The sequence below is a fragment of the Aquarana catesbeiana genome, linkage group LG02, assembly GCF_042186555.1.
Source record: "Aquarana catesbeiana isolate 2022-GZ linkage group LG02, ASM4218655v1, whole genome shotgun sequence".
NCBI classification, from domain to species: Eukaryota; Metazoa; Chordata; class Amphibia; order Anura; family Ranidae; genus Aquarana; species Aquarana catesbeiana.
This window is the reverse complement of record NC_133325.1, coordinates 93469026-93486721: the sequence shown is the minus strand read 5'-3', so window position 1 is coordinate 93486721 and position 17696 is coordinate 93469026. Positions and strand designations below refer to the sequence as shown.

Sequence of the window (17696 nt, the reverse complement as noted above, 5' to 3'; positions counted from 1 at the left end):
CCTGATATGACAATTTTGTAAAAAAAGAAATCTTTATTTTTCAAAGAATTGTGGGAAAGAATTACAACTTAAAAAAACTCACCATGCTACTTACTTAATACCTTGAAATGTCTATTTCTAAAAAGGGGTCATTTGGGGGGTATTTGTACTTTCCTGACTTGTTAGTGTCTCAAGAAATGAGATACACCTGATGTACTGAAGGCCTGATCAGATGTGATCAATTTTCAGTGATTGGCACCATAGTTTGTAGACTCTATAACTTTCACAAAGACCAAATAATATACACTAATTTGGGTTATTTCTACCAAAGATATGTAGCAGTATAAATTTTGGCCAAAACTTATGAAGAAAAATTACTAATTAGCAAAATTTTATGACAGAAACAAAGAAAAAGGCATTTTTTTCACAAAATCTACGGTATTTTTTTATTTATAGCACAAAAAATAAAAAACCTACTAGTGATTAAATACCATCAAAAGAAAGCTCTATTTGTGTGAAAAAAAGGACGCAAGTTTCATATGGGTACAGTGTTGCATGACTGAGTAATTGTCGTTCAAACTGTGAGAGCGCTGAAAGCTGAAAATTGGTCTGGGCAGGAAGGGGGTGCAAGTGCACTGTATTGAGGTAATTAATTAGAAAAAAAATGAAGGTTTATTATTATTATTTATTATTATTATTATACAGGATTTATATAGCGCCAACAGTTTACATAGCGCTTTACAACTTGAGGGTAGACAGTACAAATACAATACACTTTAATACAGTAGGAATCAGAGGGCCCTGCTCCTTAGAGCTTACAATCTTAAAGGTTTAGTTATCCTTTAAAGTGGAGGGCCACCCTGAAAAAAAAATTCACCAAAAATCCTAAAAAAAAATTAAAAAAAACATTTGGAAAAAAAATAAATAAACTTACCTAAACTCTTGTTGCTAGGCAGTCTTCCTAATCTGCCTCTTCCTATTCCGCGGCGTGTTCTGCTCCTCGGTGAGCGGCCCCGTTGTCTTCTGGGAACTGTGTGTGTTCCCAGAACACCACGGGGCCATTCACAGAGCGCCGCGCCGCTTGTGCGTGTGCAGTAGGAAACTGGCAGTGAAGCCGCAAGGCTCCACTGCCTGTTTCCCTTACTTAGGATGGTGGTGCCGGGACCCGAGAGCCGAGGGACGGGTCGGCCTCAGCGGGCGACATCGCGGGCACCCAGGACAGGTAAGTCTACTTATTTAAAGTCAGCAGCTACAGTGTTAGTAGCTGCTGACTTTTAATTTTTTTTTTTCAGGGACGGAATCCCGCTTTAAGCTTCAGCCCTTATATCATGTGATTAGCAAAAACTAAAACTGACCATGCACTGATTGAGTGTTGGCCAGTCCCTGATGAACCAGAGGAAATTTGCTTAGTGGTTGGCCCTGTTGACTCCCTCTCACCTAACAGCCTCAATAGAAAATTAGAAAGCTGGGTGGAAAATTGTTGGCTGAACAGCAGCTACATCCAATCAGATCACTCTGACAACAGCGGAAGTTGTTCTAATGCAATAGCCCAGCATGGGGGGATTCGTCCATGCACACTATTGTGTCGATGGAGGAATCAATCAGTGTATGGCCAGCATAATGCTAGAATGATCTCTTGGAGGCAGTATGTAGTCTATTTTATATGCAGAGCTACTTTTCATCTGTACATACCAGTTTTGTGACTCATGGAGCTGCAGGGATGCTGTATTGATGTAATGGCCGGCGGGTGGAACTAGAGCTCATGGCAGGAGTCATATGCATCCAGCATACCCAGAAATGTCAGATGCTGAACATTCCAGTAAAAGGTGTATTTCTGCAAGAGCGCGAAGCTTTGATTTACTGGCAGAGAGAAGAAAAATGCTGTTATTTTTTAACATTAAGGCTGAGCTCACAGCAGGGGTCTGGTGCATTCCCATTCACCATTTAAGGTCTGATTTCAGCCCGAATTTTGGATGTTAAAATCGGACCTGAAACACACTAGAAGACGCACAGGACTCCTATGTAAATCACACCGGAGCTGCTCCGGAGATTTGTGAACTGGCTCCATAGACAGCCGGTCACAATCTCCTGACATGCAAATTGGATGCGGTAAAAGCTGCATCCAATTTGCATCAGTGTGAACCCAGCCTAAGGCCGGTTTCACACAGGCATGTCTCTAGTTTGCATCTGCCTGCTCAGTAGGGGACCTCCACGCTGAGCAGGTGGATGACAGGTCCGCTCTGCCATACACAGACACGGACAAAGCCCAGCTCTCCTCTATGGGGAACGGATCCTTAGCCATCTGTTTATAGCTGACAGGATCGGATCAGATAGAGAGCAATGGATGGTCCGATCGAGTCCGCCTGAAAAACAACAACAGACAGACCTGATCGGATTTGAGCCTTTCGTGTGAAAGGGGCCTAAAGTTGCATTCTCTTTTAAGGTCACCATCTTCTTTGTTTTTGTGCTTTTATGTGCACTGCACTTCATTTACATGCATTTCTGTGCATTTGCAGTGCAGACAAATGCAGCTTGCCACATGCACACTTGATCTCAAAAATGCCTGTTTTGCAGGCATTTGACTTTTCGTTTCTTTTCTGCCTCTAAACGCCACTATTTGTTAACCTATGTGTCCATGCATTTACAGGAGTTTAGAGGCAGAAAAAAAAACCCCCAGCACTTGCGCATTCTGAAGAAGCGTTTGGACTGGAAAAAATGTGCAAACGCACATAAACGTATGTTACATTAGGCATGTTAATACATTCTGATGGCCAGAATTAATTAATATTCTGGCCAATACAATGCATTAATGACAGGGTTGCCAACAGTAATTAAATTTACGGATAGTTTATAAAAAATCTGTGATTTTTACAACTGTCTGAAAATACCAGGGGCTGATAATTTGTCATGCTGTGTAAACCAGGCAAATTACTTGGTATGGGCAATGTCAGTGTTTCCAAAAATGCCATGGGTTCCCCTCCAAAATCCATTCCAGACCCTATTCTGAGCATGCAGAGGCCCCAAAGCACCTTGTCCCCATGTTAATGAGGAAAAGGGCCTCTTCCCCACAACCCTGGCCTAGTGGTTGTGGGGGGGGACTCATTGGGATCTGGAAGCAGGGTTGTGGGGAAGAGGCCCTTGTCCTCATCAACATGGGAACACAGTGCATGGTGGGGGCATGTGGCCTGGTATGGTTTGGGGGTTGGTGCTCACTCGCCCCCCCCCCCTTCCTGGCCTACCAGGCTGCATGCTTGGATAAGGGTCTGGTATAGATTTTGGGGGGGACCCAACGCTACGGACCCCACACTGTTTATTTCTCAAGTAATTGCCAGAAATTCTTTAGGAAAGGGTTAAAAATAAAGTGAAAAATGGCTCAAAGTCTCGCTAATATGGACACGGGCGTGACTTCAGTGCGATTTACATTACCATATATGAGCGATAAATCGCACTGAAATCTAAAAAGGAATACATGAACTAATTTTCAAAATGCACCACTTCAAGTCGCAACTATTAAGACAGAGCCATAGAAACACATTAGGTGCGACTTCGGGTGCGTTTTGGAAATCGCACGTTGCACCTGAAGTCGTACCGATGTGAACAGGGGATAAAAAAAGTCTCTGACCCTTTCCAAAAACGCAGCAGCTGAAAAAAAGCATAGGTGTGAACATGTCCCATAGAAAACCATGTTAAATACAAAAAGCACTAAAAAACGCATAAGCATGAACCAGGCCTAAGGTGAAAAGGCATCTGAAAGAATAGAGTGTGCATGTGGCCTAACATTACCCTCTCCCCAGGCTGACAATACTGCTGTCCAAAGGCTTTACTACTTCATCCAGAATGCAGACAGCCTAAGACAGGAAGTGTGTTACTGGCTGGTTCCAGAGGTGAAATAAAAGGGGGGACAGGGGCGGGCGGTGCATTGTGGGCGCACGGTCGCCGCCTCCCTATTCATGCACCCGGCCCCGTTCAGGATGGGGGGAGGGGGTGTTTTTTTGGCAGCGGGGGAGGAGGTGTTTTTTTTTCTTGAAGAACCTGATTAGAGCCCAAGGCTCTAATAGACTTCAAAAAAGGGTGGGCTCGGGGCGCAGAGAGTGCGCCCTGATCCCTCCCTGTTGTCTGACCATAGCGAATAATTTTTTTTGGTACTTTTACACCACAGTGCCTCCCCGCCAATCAGGAGGCGAGTCAGTGAGACCTGTTTGCCTGGCGCTTTGGCAGAAGAAACACACAGGGGAGGAAGCTGGAGGATCGGACTCCTCCGCCGTCGCTGCTGACACAGGAGACACAGAAGCGGAGAGGACCCAACAGCCCAGTAAGTGCCGGACCTCCTCCCGCGAGGTACTGCCGGTGTGCTGTATGCCCCGCGGAATGGAGGAGACGCACGGGAACCATGGAGGGTGCAGGAGCTGTCGCCTGCCCATCCCACAGCTTGGTGCCAGTCTGATGACGGGCGAGCGGGGGGGTCAGAGTGGCTGCATATGGTGGACACAGAAGCTGCACATGATGGGCACAGAGGCTGCATATGGTGGGCACAGAAGCGGCATATAATGGGCACAGAGGTTGCATATGATGGGCATAAAGGCTCCATATGATGGGCACAATGGCTGCATATGATGGGCACAGAGGTTGCATATGATGGGCACAGCGGTTGCATATGATGGGCACAATGGCTGCATATGATGGGCACAGAGGTTGCATATGATGGGCACAGAGGTTGCATATGATGGACACAATGGCTGCATTTTATGGGCACAGTGGCTGCAATTGATGTTTTTTTTCAGTGTTTTTCAGAATGTTTCTGTTTTGTTTGCGCCCCCCCCCCCTAAAAAAAATTTTGAGCACCAGCCGCCACTGAGGGGGGGTAAGCCAAAAATAAAGAAAACTAATGCAGCCACCACATCTAATAATTGATAAGCTGCAATATATTTTAAATTTTTGGTTTTAGGCTTAGTACCACTTTAAGAGTTTGAATACAAACACTGTATTGCTTAACAGATTGGCCCGTCCTACAGCCTGGTTTATGTTCAACCCGGTAATAGAAAGTGAAAGTGCCTGGAAGAGATTACTATTCCGTCCTAGCACTGAGCTCCATGGCTGACATACCAGAAGAGGTCTGTGTCTTCTGTAAGGAGGGTGAAGAAGCTGGGAGCCTGAGGAATACTTCTGATGAAGACATCCTAGCCCATTACAATTGTCTGGTTAGTAAATCCTTCCCATGTCAGTGTATGTTTAAGATTGATCCCTCTGTGATGTGTTCAGAGCTAATAACAGGCTCAGCCTTCCCAGGACAGTTCTAGATTATGAAGATCTGTCCCTGGAAGGAATTGTTCCTGATTGTCAGTACTGACAGTTGCACCGATATCTCACATTTGTGTTCTGGATTGACTTTTCAGCACCGATTGTACTTTGGGTTACTACTATACACCATATCATGTTTGCGGAGTCTGGCCACAAACTGCTAAAGCTAGCCATAGGTGGTTCGTTTTTTTTTTTTTTTTTCACTCAACCAGCAGACTGAACAAGTGAAGTGGATGGAGGAATCCCCCCCGCTGGGACACTGTATTGTGACAGCAGAATTTGCCGCTGTCAGAGTAAACTGATCATTAGCTGCAGCCAATCAGATCAAACCGGCAAATCAGATCGAGAAAAGCTCTTCAGCATGTCCCTTTTGACAGAAGTCGATCGAATAGGGATTGGCCACACACCCTTCGCTTCAGCTTCACTAATTTCTCCACCCACACTATACGGCATATATGGACAGATCTCCCACTGTGGCTGTTTTGTTTTGACATCTGTACAGGCTGGGAACAATCGCAACATTTTGGGAGTTCCTAAACTGCAGGTAAAACAGATTTTTTTTTTTACCGGACATGAAGGGGTGTTATAGATTCTTAACCACATGAAGACCAGGCCTTTTCTGGCACTTTTTGTTTTCTAGCAAAAAACACTGATTTAAACTTGTAAATTACTCATAACCCCCAAACATTATATATATGTTTAGCAGAGACCCTAGGGAGTAAAATGGCGATCATTGCAATTTTTTATGTCGCACGGTATTTGCGCAGTGGTTTTTCAAACACAATTTTTGAAATAATATACTTTCAGCCTGGGTTCACACATATGTCCGGTGCCAATCACCTGCGATGTCTGTGCAATGCGAATTCAGCCATACAGTTGTATGGCTGAACTTGCATTGGATTTGTACAAAAAAAGGTACAGGAACCTTTTTTTTTCCCCCGCACTGGAAAATCGCACCCATGCGATTCCAGTCCGAATTCACCGCTTGCACTGCGATCTGCGAACCAAATTGGGGGTATCATTAACTTTGTATTGACACCCGCAGCGGTTCGCAGAGGGCAGTGTGAACTGCCTTCGAGGGAGATGCGATGCGGGAACCGGCGCTGGTTCCCACCATGCAATATTATGAATTATAAAAATATATACCCCAATTTTTTTGTAAAATATGAAAGATAATGTTATATTGATTAAATAAATACTTAACATGTAATGCTTTAAAATTTTGCACGCTCATGGAATGGCGACAAACTACGGTACTTATCCACTTGCTTACTGGGCACTTATACCCCCTTCCTGCCCAAGCCAATTTTCAGCTTTCAGCGCTGTCATACTGAATGACAATTGCACGGTGATGCAATGCTGTACACAGGACATTTTTATAATTTTTTTTCACAAATAGTGCTTTCTTTTGGTGGTCTTTAATCACTGCTGGATTTTAATTTTTTTGCTAAACAAAAAAAAACCCAACATTTTAAAAATAAAACAAAACGTTTTTCATATTTTGTTATAAAATTTTGCAAACAGGTAATTTTTCCCTTTCCTTGATGGGCACTGATGGACACTGATGAGGCGGCACTGATAGGTGGCACTGATGAGACAGCACTGGTGGACACTGATCAGGAGGCACTGATGAAGCTTCACTGATGGGCACTGATAGGTGGCATGGATGGGCACTGATAGGTGGCTCTGTTAGGCACTTATTAGCAGTACTGATGGGCACTAATAGATGGCACTGATTAGCAGCACTGGAGGGCACTTATTAGTAGCACTGGTGGGCACTAAGGGGACCAATGTCCCTCTAACAGAAGCTGGTTAATGGCTTTCTTCTTTTCTTCAATCTGACAGCGCGAAGAAAAAAAAGCCAATAACCGTCTTCTGTTTACTTCCTTGATCAGCTGTCATTGGCTGACAGCTGATCACGCGGTAAAGGGTCCACTGTGACTGGCCCTTTACCTCGATCAGTGATCAGCCGAATCCCAAGAACTCCGCAATCACAGAGCGCGCTGCCAGCACGAGAACTGGATGACGTACATAGATACCCTCCCGGCGTTTTACACCCGTGCTTTAGCCGTCTTTCTTCGCCTTCTGTATCTTTTTACAAGCTTAAAAGTTAAGATTCTTCAGGGTTTCTTTCGTAAGCTTTGGACAATTTTCATTAGCTATGTCTGGCAAGGTAAACCTTCCCATCTTAGGAGATTACTTTTGCAGTGACCAAAGCTTAGAGGAGGGGTGGGCCTTACCGACCCGGCCTTATATTGCATGGCGGTCCACATGAACAGAGTGGTCAACTGGTGTAGACACTCATTTTATAAATTATGGGTATCCCTGGAACAGGAATCAATACTGGTCCAATTAGCCGGCCTTCCATGGGCTGGGATTCGCTACTCCCGATTTTCCTCTCCACACCCTTTGATTGAACCCACATTACTTGAACTTCCCAGATACTAACGGTTAGCTGAGATGTCCAGTTACCCCTCTCCGTTGACACCTATTATTGGCCACCCGGACTTTGTGCTAGGTTTTTGTGATAAAGCTTTCCAGCTCCAGCCAGACTTGGGTTGTCACGCTCGTACGCATCGTGCATGCGCGCCTTATGTTTGATACTAGCAGAGCCCTTTTATTCCTTGCAAGGAGTGTTTTTTATACTTGAATATTTTAAATAAATACTGAAGAAGTTTTACACGATTGGAGCCTTCCCTTCTTCTTTTTCCTGTTCCATACCGGATCTGTCGGATAACATGTAACAAAGGGATGATTTCCTGGGAACATGTTATTTAGGTGCCTTCTATCCACACTGACCGGCTGCCTTGGAGGGAAGTTTAAAAGATCCTAAAGTGCTTCTGTGGTTCCTGTGTTTCCTGATTGATCTACTGAGCCTTTTTTGACCCCCCTGAATAAGGGCGGTCGCAGGCTTTCTGGTAAGCCTCCATCTTTTACCTTCAGGTGACGGGCAACACTGGTGGAAGAGTTTTTGATCCTTAATCATCTAATTTCCATACGGATATCTTCACTTATAAACTTTTATATTTTGTTAATGGACTTTTTATTATTACTTGCACCTCTTTATAGGTATTTGATATCAGCCTATTGTTACCAGTGCATTTGAACAGCACCTTTAATATTATTGTACTGAACTAGCACTATTGCACTTTATTATATATATTTCTTTTCATTATTTATGGCATTTATCTAGCGCTGCACTTATACTTTTTTATTGTTATTTTTTGTGCCCTTATGTTGGGGTTATAGTGTCCAGCTGCAGGATAATTAGTAATTTTCACTACTTTTGCACCTAGCGCAATTCTTTTCTTTTTATGCACCAGCCAGACTTGAACCTGGTCAAAGCTTCTACCTTTCTTGGCCCTTCCGAGTGGGTCAGCCCATCAGTCTTATATGCCTCCCTTTAACTATTCGGCATTAGGCAAGTGGAACATATTACAACTGGCCCACTTTCTTCGGTCCCTCCCAGACCATACTGGTTTCCGCAGACAACCTAATTTGTTTGAAGACCTCTGTTAGGGAGAGAAGCCCTACTCCTATGGCATTTTACTTGCAGTCACGTCTCAGCATGACCCACTGTATTTGAGTAAGTGGGAAAGAGATCTTCATACTTCATTTTCGGTAGACCAAAAGAACCATATACTTTTCTTTGCTCACAAGTCTTCCTTGTGTAGCAAATAGCAGAAGATCACATTTAAAATCTTGACACGCTGATACAGGACTCCGGCCGTGTTAGCATCTATTTTTCCCAGACATAGCCTGCTTTGCTGGAGATGTGGTTCCCAGACACAACAAAATATTACAGCGCACACATACAAAAAATTACATTTAACTCCTACAAGGCTATTTAAAACACCTGAACATTAAAAAAAAGGGGGATTTAGTCACACCATATGGCTATATGGGGCTTAAAGAGGAAGTAAACCCTAATGGGTTTACTTCCTCTTTGTTTCCCTTAAAGGTAAAGCTTAATGGGCTACTATGCATTGCATAATTACCCATTATGTGTCACTTACCTGACACAGGAGCCTGCGATGTCACCGCTGTCCCTTCTTCCACAAAGCGTACATCTTCTTTCCGGTTATCGCGGCACCGGTGCTGTGATTGGCCGGAGTCGTGATGATGTCACTCCCACGCATGCGTGCTGGTGCCACCACTAACGGCATGATAGAAACGGCACGCCCAGTGCACCATTGTCTACGGTGCATGCGCCGTAGACATCGGTGCCTGTCTTTTGGAAATATCTCCTAAACCGTGTAGGTTTAGGAGATATTTCTTGCACCTACAGGTAAGCCTTAATCTAGGCTTACCTGTAGGTAAAAGTGGTCTGTAAGGGTTTACAACCATTTTAAGCCCACTTACTGCGACATAGTACCCCATTATCAGTGGGTCCTACGCTATCCATAGAATGGAAGATCCTGTTTCTTTGAACCATGGGAGAAATACACAATAAATATATATATATATATATATATATTTTGTGTATACAGGTATATACAAAAACACATTATACTTTTTTTTTTAAGTGATCACATGACCTCTGTTCTCAGCTGTATAAGGGGCTTAGAGAGGCGGGGGGTGGAGAAACAGCAGTTCACTGATCTTTATATGGGATTGCACTCTGCACCCTCCCCCCCATCTCCAACCACAATCAATAAATAATGACACCACACTCAAATATTGGCATAAATTGGCCGTAGCACCTCTATTGGTTTACAAATAAATTCATAACCATATCACAATACTGGTGAGACTGGTGACAATTCAGGTGAACAGGAAGGGCCAAATGTCCCTTGATTAACCTGAATAATCTGACCATACTAATCAGTTAACACCTGGGGGGGAATGCAGAGGCAACCCCATGCAGCTGCGCCCAAATAATTGTGTCCTCCTTTTACAAAGGCTGTGCAGGGCGGTGAATTTACACAAAATCTGATTACTGGCAGGCTGTTCTCCCAGCACAACTAGAAAACCGACCAAGCTGGGAGGGATGTGTTCTCATGCCTAGTGTGGTCATTTTTTTTTTTTTATAGGAAAGCAGAGGGGCTGGCAAGAACACCAGGTGTTTCACACAAAGTAAGCAATACAAAGTGGACAGGATACTTTTTAACACAAGTACATGGTAGAACAGACACATATCAGGAATGTGAAACATATTCTTTAAAGAGTATGCAAGCAAAACATTTCATATTCTGGATATGTGAATGCTTTACTGTGTACTGGTATGAAAAAAGTATCCTGTTCTCTTTGTATTGCCTCCTTTTTGTGAAATCCCTGGTGTTCCTGCCAGTCCCTCTGCTTTTCTATGAAAAACCAACCACACTAGGCATGGCAGCACAGCATGGTCAGTGTCATGGCTGTGCTGAGAACTCATCCTGCTCTCCTCCAATGATCAGACTTGTCCTGACTCCCCCCCCTGCACATCCATTCATCGCGAAGACCAGTGCACTGCTGTTTCTCCTACTCCAGCTCTCTGAGCTCCTTGCAGCTGAGAATAGAGGTTAGACAAAAGAAAAAAAAAGTGAGCGCACATCTTGTACCGTGAGAAGGATAATGAAAACCAATAAAATGTTACACTCACAAATCATGAGAGAGGGGGTGCGGTGGGAAGCAGGATACTAGAACTGATGTTACGTCTGTGCAAGGGACGCCTGACTCCCCACCTTGGCCAAAGGCTGGGTTGAAGCGATGACTGCTACTGGAGATACCAACGCTGCAGGAAAAGATGACAAGAGCCGCCAAGGTCCAGGAATCTTGCCAAAAACCACCTGTAGTACACCACAATGCTCCCCTGGTAACAGGAACGCGTTTCAAAGCATTTCAGCTTCTTTATCTATCAGCTTCAGTGTCCTGCTTTCCAACGCACCCCCTCTCTCATTGTTTGAGAGTGGAACATTTTATTGTTTTTTTGTTTATTAAACGAGTTGTAAAGTTTCATAGTTTTTCACCTTAATGCATTCTATGCATTATGGTGAAAAACCTGTGCTGTAGGTGCCCCCAGAGCCCCCCTTTTTCTTAACTGAACCCTACTATTCCAGCAACGAGCACAGCAGCTCCAGCCGGTGTCTCGGGTCCTGATTGGATAGATTGATAGCAGCAGGAGCCATTGGCTTCCACTGCTGTCAATCAAATCCAGTGACACGTGAGCTGCTGTCCTGCTGTCTGTGTCAATGAACGCAGCAACAGGACTCGGGATCACGCTCACAAGAGTGCCCTCGTGCGGCTCTCCGTGGGGGCACCCAATGAGGAGGAGGAGCCAGGAGCGCTGCCGGGGCGACCCCAGAAGAGGAGGATCGGGGCCGCTCTGTGCAAAACCCTTGCACAGAGCAGGTAAGTATAACATGTTTGTTATTTAAAAAACAAAACAAAAAAAACCCTTTACAATCACTTTAAATCTTTCTCACGGTACTGCACTATGAGATGTGCACTCTTTTTTTTTTTTTCTTTTGTCTTGTTCCTCATAGATTGCAGCGCTCCCCCACGCCTACCAACAGCAACACTCCCAGTGTTCAGTTTCCAGAGGACTGTTTTATATACCTTATTATGTACGCTACACTCCGCTTTTATTACTTTTTATTCTTTTAACTACCCGCTCATTTTATTTTTGGAGGGTACACTCCCCAGACAACCCCCCCCCCCCCCACAAGACTCCTTTAGCCACTTTGGGCTATGTCTGATCTTTGGTTTTTATATGCTAATGTTTTTTGTGCAGGACAATTTAGTCACACTGTTTAAAAACATATTTTCCTCCCAGTGAGACACATGGTTAATTGATTTCAATTAACACTCACCTCCTATGGGAGAGCGCAGTTCAGTTCCCCTGTGGATTCTTTTATCAAGAACAGAAGGTTATACGATCACTTATAAAAGGGGAAGAAAGGTATTTATAGTGTGTGTGTATGTATGTATGTATGTATGTATGTATGTATGTATATTAGGGGTGCAACGGATCAAAAAACTCACGGTTTGGATCGTTCCTCGGATCAGGAGTCACGGTTCGGATCATTTTCGGATCAACAAAAAAAAATCTCCCCCACTGTAATATCCACGTCATCTCCCCCACTGTAATATCCACGTCATCTCCCCCACTGTAATAATATATTAGCAGGGTATTGGCAGAGTATTGGCAGGGTATTGGCAGGGTATTGTCAGAGTATTGGCAGGGTATTGTCAGAGTGTTGGCAGGGTATTGTCAGAGTATTGGCAGGGTATTGTCAGAGTGTTGGCAGGGCATTGCAGAGTATTGGCAGGGTATGGCAGAGTATTGGCACTGCTGCCATCTGATCTCTCCCCTCCACTGTACAGATCAGTACACAGAGGGGAGAGAGGAACCGGCGTTTGTTTACAAGTGATCGCTCTGTCATTTGACGGAGCAATCACGTGGTAAACGGCCGCCGGGTGTACCAAGATGGCCGCCACTCCGGAGCTAGGCCGAAGCCGCGGCCTGTCCTAAGGCCGAGGTGGAGCGCATGTGTGCCGATCCGAACAGGCTGAACCGTTCGGATCACGGATCGGTGACGATCCGTTGCACCCCATATATATTATATACTATATACACACACACACACATATATGTTTTGCATTTCATTTCTATTTTAAACTGAATGAGTTGTTTTACAAAGTGAGGTTTACATATACTTTAGATCTGTTCCGTGTGTTTCAGCCGTGTGTGCAGCTGCCAGCCATTTAAACTTGGCACCATTTTTCTGGTGCACATCCATCGCATTGGGCATTTCACTAGGCATGTACTTTTTACTTTCTCTGAGGGTGCGTTTTTGCTGGCCTGCAGGAGTGATCACCTCTTTCCATCTGGGGATTCTCCAGCTACAGTAGACACCAGGGATGCCTACTTGCACATTCCCATCTTTCCTTCTCATTAACGTTATCTACGTCTTTTTTGGTGGGTGAGCAACATTACCTATTTGTTGTCCTTCTTTTTGGCCTGTCCACTGCCCCCAGTGGACAGTGCAGACTTTGCAGAGTAGTTGTTGCACAGAAGTCATTGCTGGAACTGACTTACAATTTAGCATATTTGGGCCTGACATTGGATAGAGACGTGTCCAGGATATTCCTGCCCAGGGAGAAACTTCTATCCCTCAGCTCTCACGTCCGTGCCCTTCTGTCCTGGAGCCGACCTTTGGTTTGTGCCTACATGAGGGTATTGGACCTGATGGTAGCCTCTTTCAAGGCAGTGCAATACACTCAGTTTCACTCTAGACCAGGGGTCTCCAAATATTGTAAACAAAGGGCCATTTTACTGTCCTTCAGACTTTAGGGGGGCTGGACTGTGGACGATGGGAGTAGAAAATGTCCTGGAGTCACTGGGAGTGCCTCATCAATGGTATCATTAGGAGTAAATAGTGCCCCATTATTGGTATCAATGGGAGTAAAGAGTGTTCTATCCCTGGGCTGCAGTTTGGAGACCATTGCAAGTCAACATTCTAGCAGCAATAGACAAAAAATTTTGACAAGGTCAAAATTTCCCTGAAATGGTGTATTTCCAGCCTGGCGCTGAAGTCAGGATAACCCTTTCCACCAATAGTGTGAAAAATTGCCATGATGGATGCCAGCATGTGGTGCAGGGAAGGAGTCCTAGATACGCTCTTAGTGCAGGGGACCTGGTGGTAGGAGAAACATCCTATAACACCCAACAAGAATCCAGCCAGACATTCCATGGCCATGGCCTACATCAATAATCAAGGAGGCACCAGAAGTTGTGCTGCTCAAAAGGAAGTAAACCTGATCCTGTCTTGGTCATTCCATTCATGTCCACTGTTCACATCCGAAACATGAAAAACTGGCAGGCAGACTTTCTCAGACGATAGAGGGCATTTCAGGGATCAGCGGCTGAGGAGACCAGACACGTAGCTACACAAGGGAACTGAGGTCAAACAACCAAAGTATATATCTTTACGGTGATATTTATTTACAGTGAACACACAGCAAACCATGATCACAGCAAACAAACATGAACAACCCCAAAGACAAACAAGAACCAAACCCCCAATGCAGAAGAACCAAAATAACTAATAAACCTAACTACTAATGAAATACAAATATATACAGTAATGCTAAGGGTACAGGGGATGCAGGGTAGAGGAGATCAAGGCTGGGAACTAAAGCAGGAGCTAGGCAGAGGGGGGCAGGCTGGATCTGGCAATCAGAAACAAACTGGTAGCAAGGAAGGGATCAGAATCATGATGCGCCAGAGGAAGGGAGGAGCAGCCTTAAGTAGCCCCCCGGCAGCTGAACACTAATTTGCCTGATTACCACAGGCTGCTGGCTCCTGGAGAACACCTGCTGGTGGACACTGGATCTGCAGCAAACAGCCCAGAACAGGATAGTGCCACCAGCAGGTGAACTTAATCCTAACGGATTCCCCCCCTTAAGGAGCGGCCTCCGGACACTCCATAATGCTCCACCACTGGGGTCTGCATGCCGACTGGGCACTCCGCTGGGTGGTAGCCCAGGAATCAGTATAGTCCAGCGGGTCAGCAGCCCCGGAATCAACCAGCTGGGCAGCGGATCAACTGGCTGGGGAGCGGGCACCAGATCAACCAGCTGGGCAGCGGGCATATCAGACTGGGTAGCAGCCCGGGAACCAGCATAGTCCAGCGGGGCAGTGGCAGGCTGGAAACCAGCATAGTCCAGCAGGGCCACGGCAAGCTTGGCAACAGATGGCAGGTCACCCGCGGCAGGCTTGGCAACAGGTGACAGGTCACACGTGGCAAACGGCAGCATGCAGGAGGAATGGACACCATCAGCAAAAGGCAGCATGGAGGAGGCATGGACACCATTGGCAGGCGGCATCAGCATGGAGGAGACATGGACCCCATCAGCAGGCGTCATCAGCATGGAGGAGGCATGGACCCCATCAGCAGGCGTCATCAGCATGAAGGAGGCATGGACCCCATCAGCAGGTGGCAACATGGAGGACGTATGGACCCCATCAGCATGGAGGAGGCATGGACCCCATCAGCAGGCGGCAACATGGAGCACGTATGGACATCATCAGCAGGCGGCAACATGGTGGAGGCATGGACATCATCAGCAGGCGGCAACATGGAGGAGGACTGGATCACATCGGCAGCAGTCCACACGGAGGAGGACTGGATCACACCGGCAGCAGTCCGCACGGAGGAGGACTGGATCGCACCGGCAGCAGTCCGCACAGAGGAGGACTGGATCGCACTGGCAGCAGTCCGCACAGAGGAGGACTGGATCGCACTGGCAGCAGTCCGCACAGAGGAGGACTGGATCGCACCGGCAGCAGTCCGCACAGAGGAGGACTGGATCGCACCGGCAGCAGTCCGCACGGAGGAGGACTGGATCGCACCGGCAGCAGTCCGCACGGAGGAGGACTGGATCGCACTGGCAGCAGTCATCAGCACGGAGGAGGACTGGATCGCACCGGCAGTAGTCATCAGCACGGAGGAGGACTGGATCGCACCGGCAGCAGTCATCAGCACGGAGGAGGACTGGATCACATCAGCAGCAGTCGTCTGCATGGAGGAGGACTGGATCACTGTAGCAGCAGTTGTCTGCATGGAGGAGGACTGGATCACTGTAGCAGCAGTTGTCTGCATGGAGGAGGACTGGATCACATCAGCAGTTGTCTGCATGGAGGAGGACTGAATCGCATCAGCAGCAGTAGTCTGCATGGAGGAGGACTGGATCGCATCAGCAGCAGTAGTCTGCATGGAGGACTGGATCGCATCAGCAGCAGTAGTCTGCATGAAGGAGGACTGGATCGCATCAGCAGCAGTCGTCTGCATGGAGGAGAACTGGATCGCATCAGCAGCAGTCCTCTGCATGGGGGAGGACTGGATCGCATCAGCAGCAGTCAGCATCACATCAGGCTGGGTAGCCGGCAAGAGTTCTGCAGACTGGGCAGCAGGCACTGCATCGATGGGCACAGGAACAGCAGGCAACATGGATAGTGGCCGAGTTAGAAGAGCAGGAAACAAGTTTTGTTTCTTTTTCTTTGGCTTAGATACTGAAGTCGTGCACGTAGTTGCCTTATGCTGACCAGAGTGTACTGCTGATGGAGAGGTAGAACCACTGCTGGGAAGAATAGAGGGAAGAGTAGCAGAAATACAGGAAGAGGCCTGAGATGTTGCTATGGGTAACGGCACTGCAGGGGGAGCTTTCGATGGATTGCATACAGAGGAAGTATGCTTACTGGTGGCAGTGTACTGATCTACAGGAGGTAACGAACACTTAGTAGCAGCTGTGGTTGCTATGGGTAACAGAGGAAGAAATTCTTGATTCTTAGCAGCAGCTCTGACTTTATGTGACTCATCTAGCACTGGGGACATGATCTCTGACCAAGCTTGTAGTAGAGGTTGAGCTAAAGTCAGTTTGTCTCTCCCTTGCTCACATTGCTAAATTAAACAGTGCGCAGTGCAATACAATCTAACAACACCTGTTGTGAATAGGCTGAATACTGCTGGAAAAAAGAACCTGCACAATGTTCCAGCAAACATCTGTCAGGGCTGGGCTCAACCCTTCCTTCTCTAAGCTGGCCGCTCAGCTGTCGGCTAATTGCCAGCTCCTATCTCTCCACAGTGACTCACCTGTTGATATCCTGCTCGTCAGTCCTGCCTACTTAAGCCGTCCAGCCCAGATGATCTCTGCCTTCGCTTTGGTCACATCTATAGAGATGTTCTCCTGTGTTCCTGTTAAGGACTTGCTTGGCTGACATTCCTTTTGGCTCCAGATCCTACTTGCTGTTCTACTACGCTCATCTCTGGCTCCCTGACGTTTTGGCTTGTCTGACTATCCGTTCTGATTGCTGAACTCTGGCTATGTTTTGACTATGTTTACCTTTTATTATTATTATTATTATTGTTAATAAACAAGTGTGATTTAACTTTACTTCTGTCTCAGTCTGATTCATGGTTTCTGACAATAGGCGAAGGCCATGAATTCAGAAGATGCAGTCAATCCACTTGTTGGTAATATTTTTTCCAGATTGGATGAGCAGGATCACCGCACAGATCAGTTTGCCATGACGTTATTAACGCTCCTGAGTCACACGGCTCACCTGGAATCTCTCACTGTGGCTGCTCCTGTATAACCTGTGTTGCAGGCCGTCCCTGCTGTTGCTCCAGTCTTTGTACAGGCACCCTCCTCGAGTATTACCGCTATAAGAGGTATGTCTGGATCCGCTCCACTTCCCCAGTGTTTTGGGGGCGATTCAGTCCAATGCAGAGGGTTTCTCAACCAGCTTGAGATATAGTTTGAGATGCTGCCACAGGTGTTTCCCACCGACAGAAGCAAAGTAGATTTCGTGATATCTTTGCTTTCTGAGGGAGCCTTGGCCTGGGCAAACCCTCTATGGGAAACGCAAAAACCTGTTGTCTTGAGTTACCCTGAGTTTGTGGCTTCTTTTAAAAGGGTATTTGACATTACCGCAT

General features: G+C 46.2%; 1 protein-coding gene across 7 annotated transcripts in view; it reads left to right on the top strand.

Annotated features, from left to right (window-relative positions):
• The first annotated feature begins 5014 nt into the window (after positions 1-5014).
• LOC141127058 (uncharacterized) overlaps positions 5015-17696 on the top strand; it is a 291214-nt gene continuing 278532 nt past the window's right edge. For 6 of the 7 annotated variants that reach the window (XM_073613215.1, XM_073613214.1, XM_073613211.1 and 3 more), the window contains exons 1-2: positions 5047-5177; positions 5373-5821. In XM_073613215.1, the coding sequence (XP_073469316.1) occupies positions 5639-5821 (183 nt within the window). In that variant the 5' untranslated portion in view covers positions 5047-5177; positions 5373-5638. Of the gene's footprint in view, positions 5178-5372; positions 5822-17696 lie in introns of all 7 variants that reach the window. The other variant, XM_073613212.1, reaches the window with a different exon arrangement.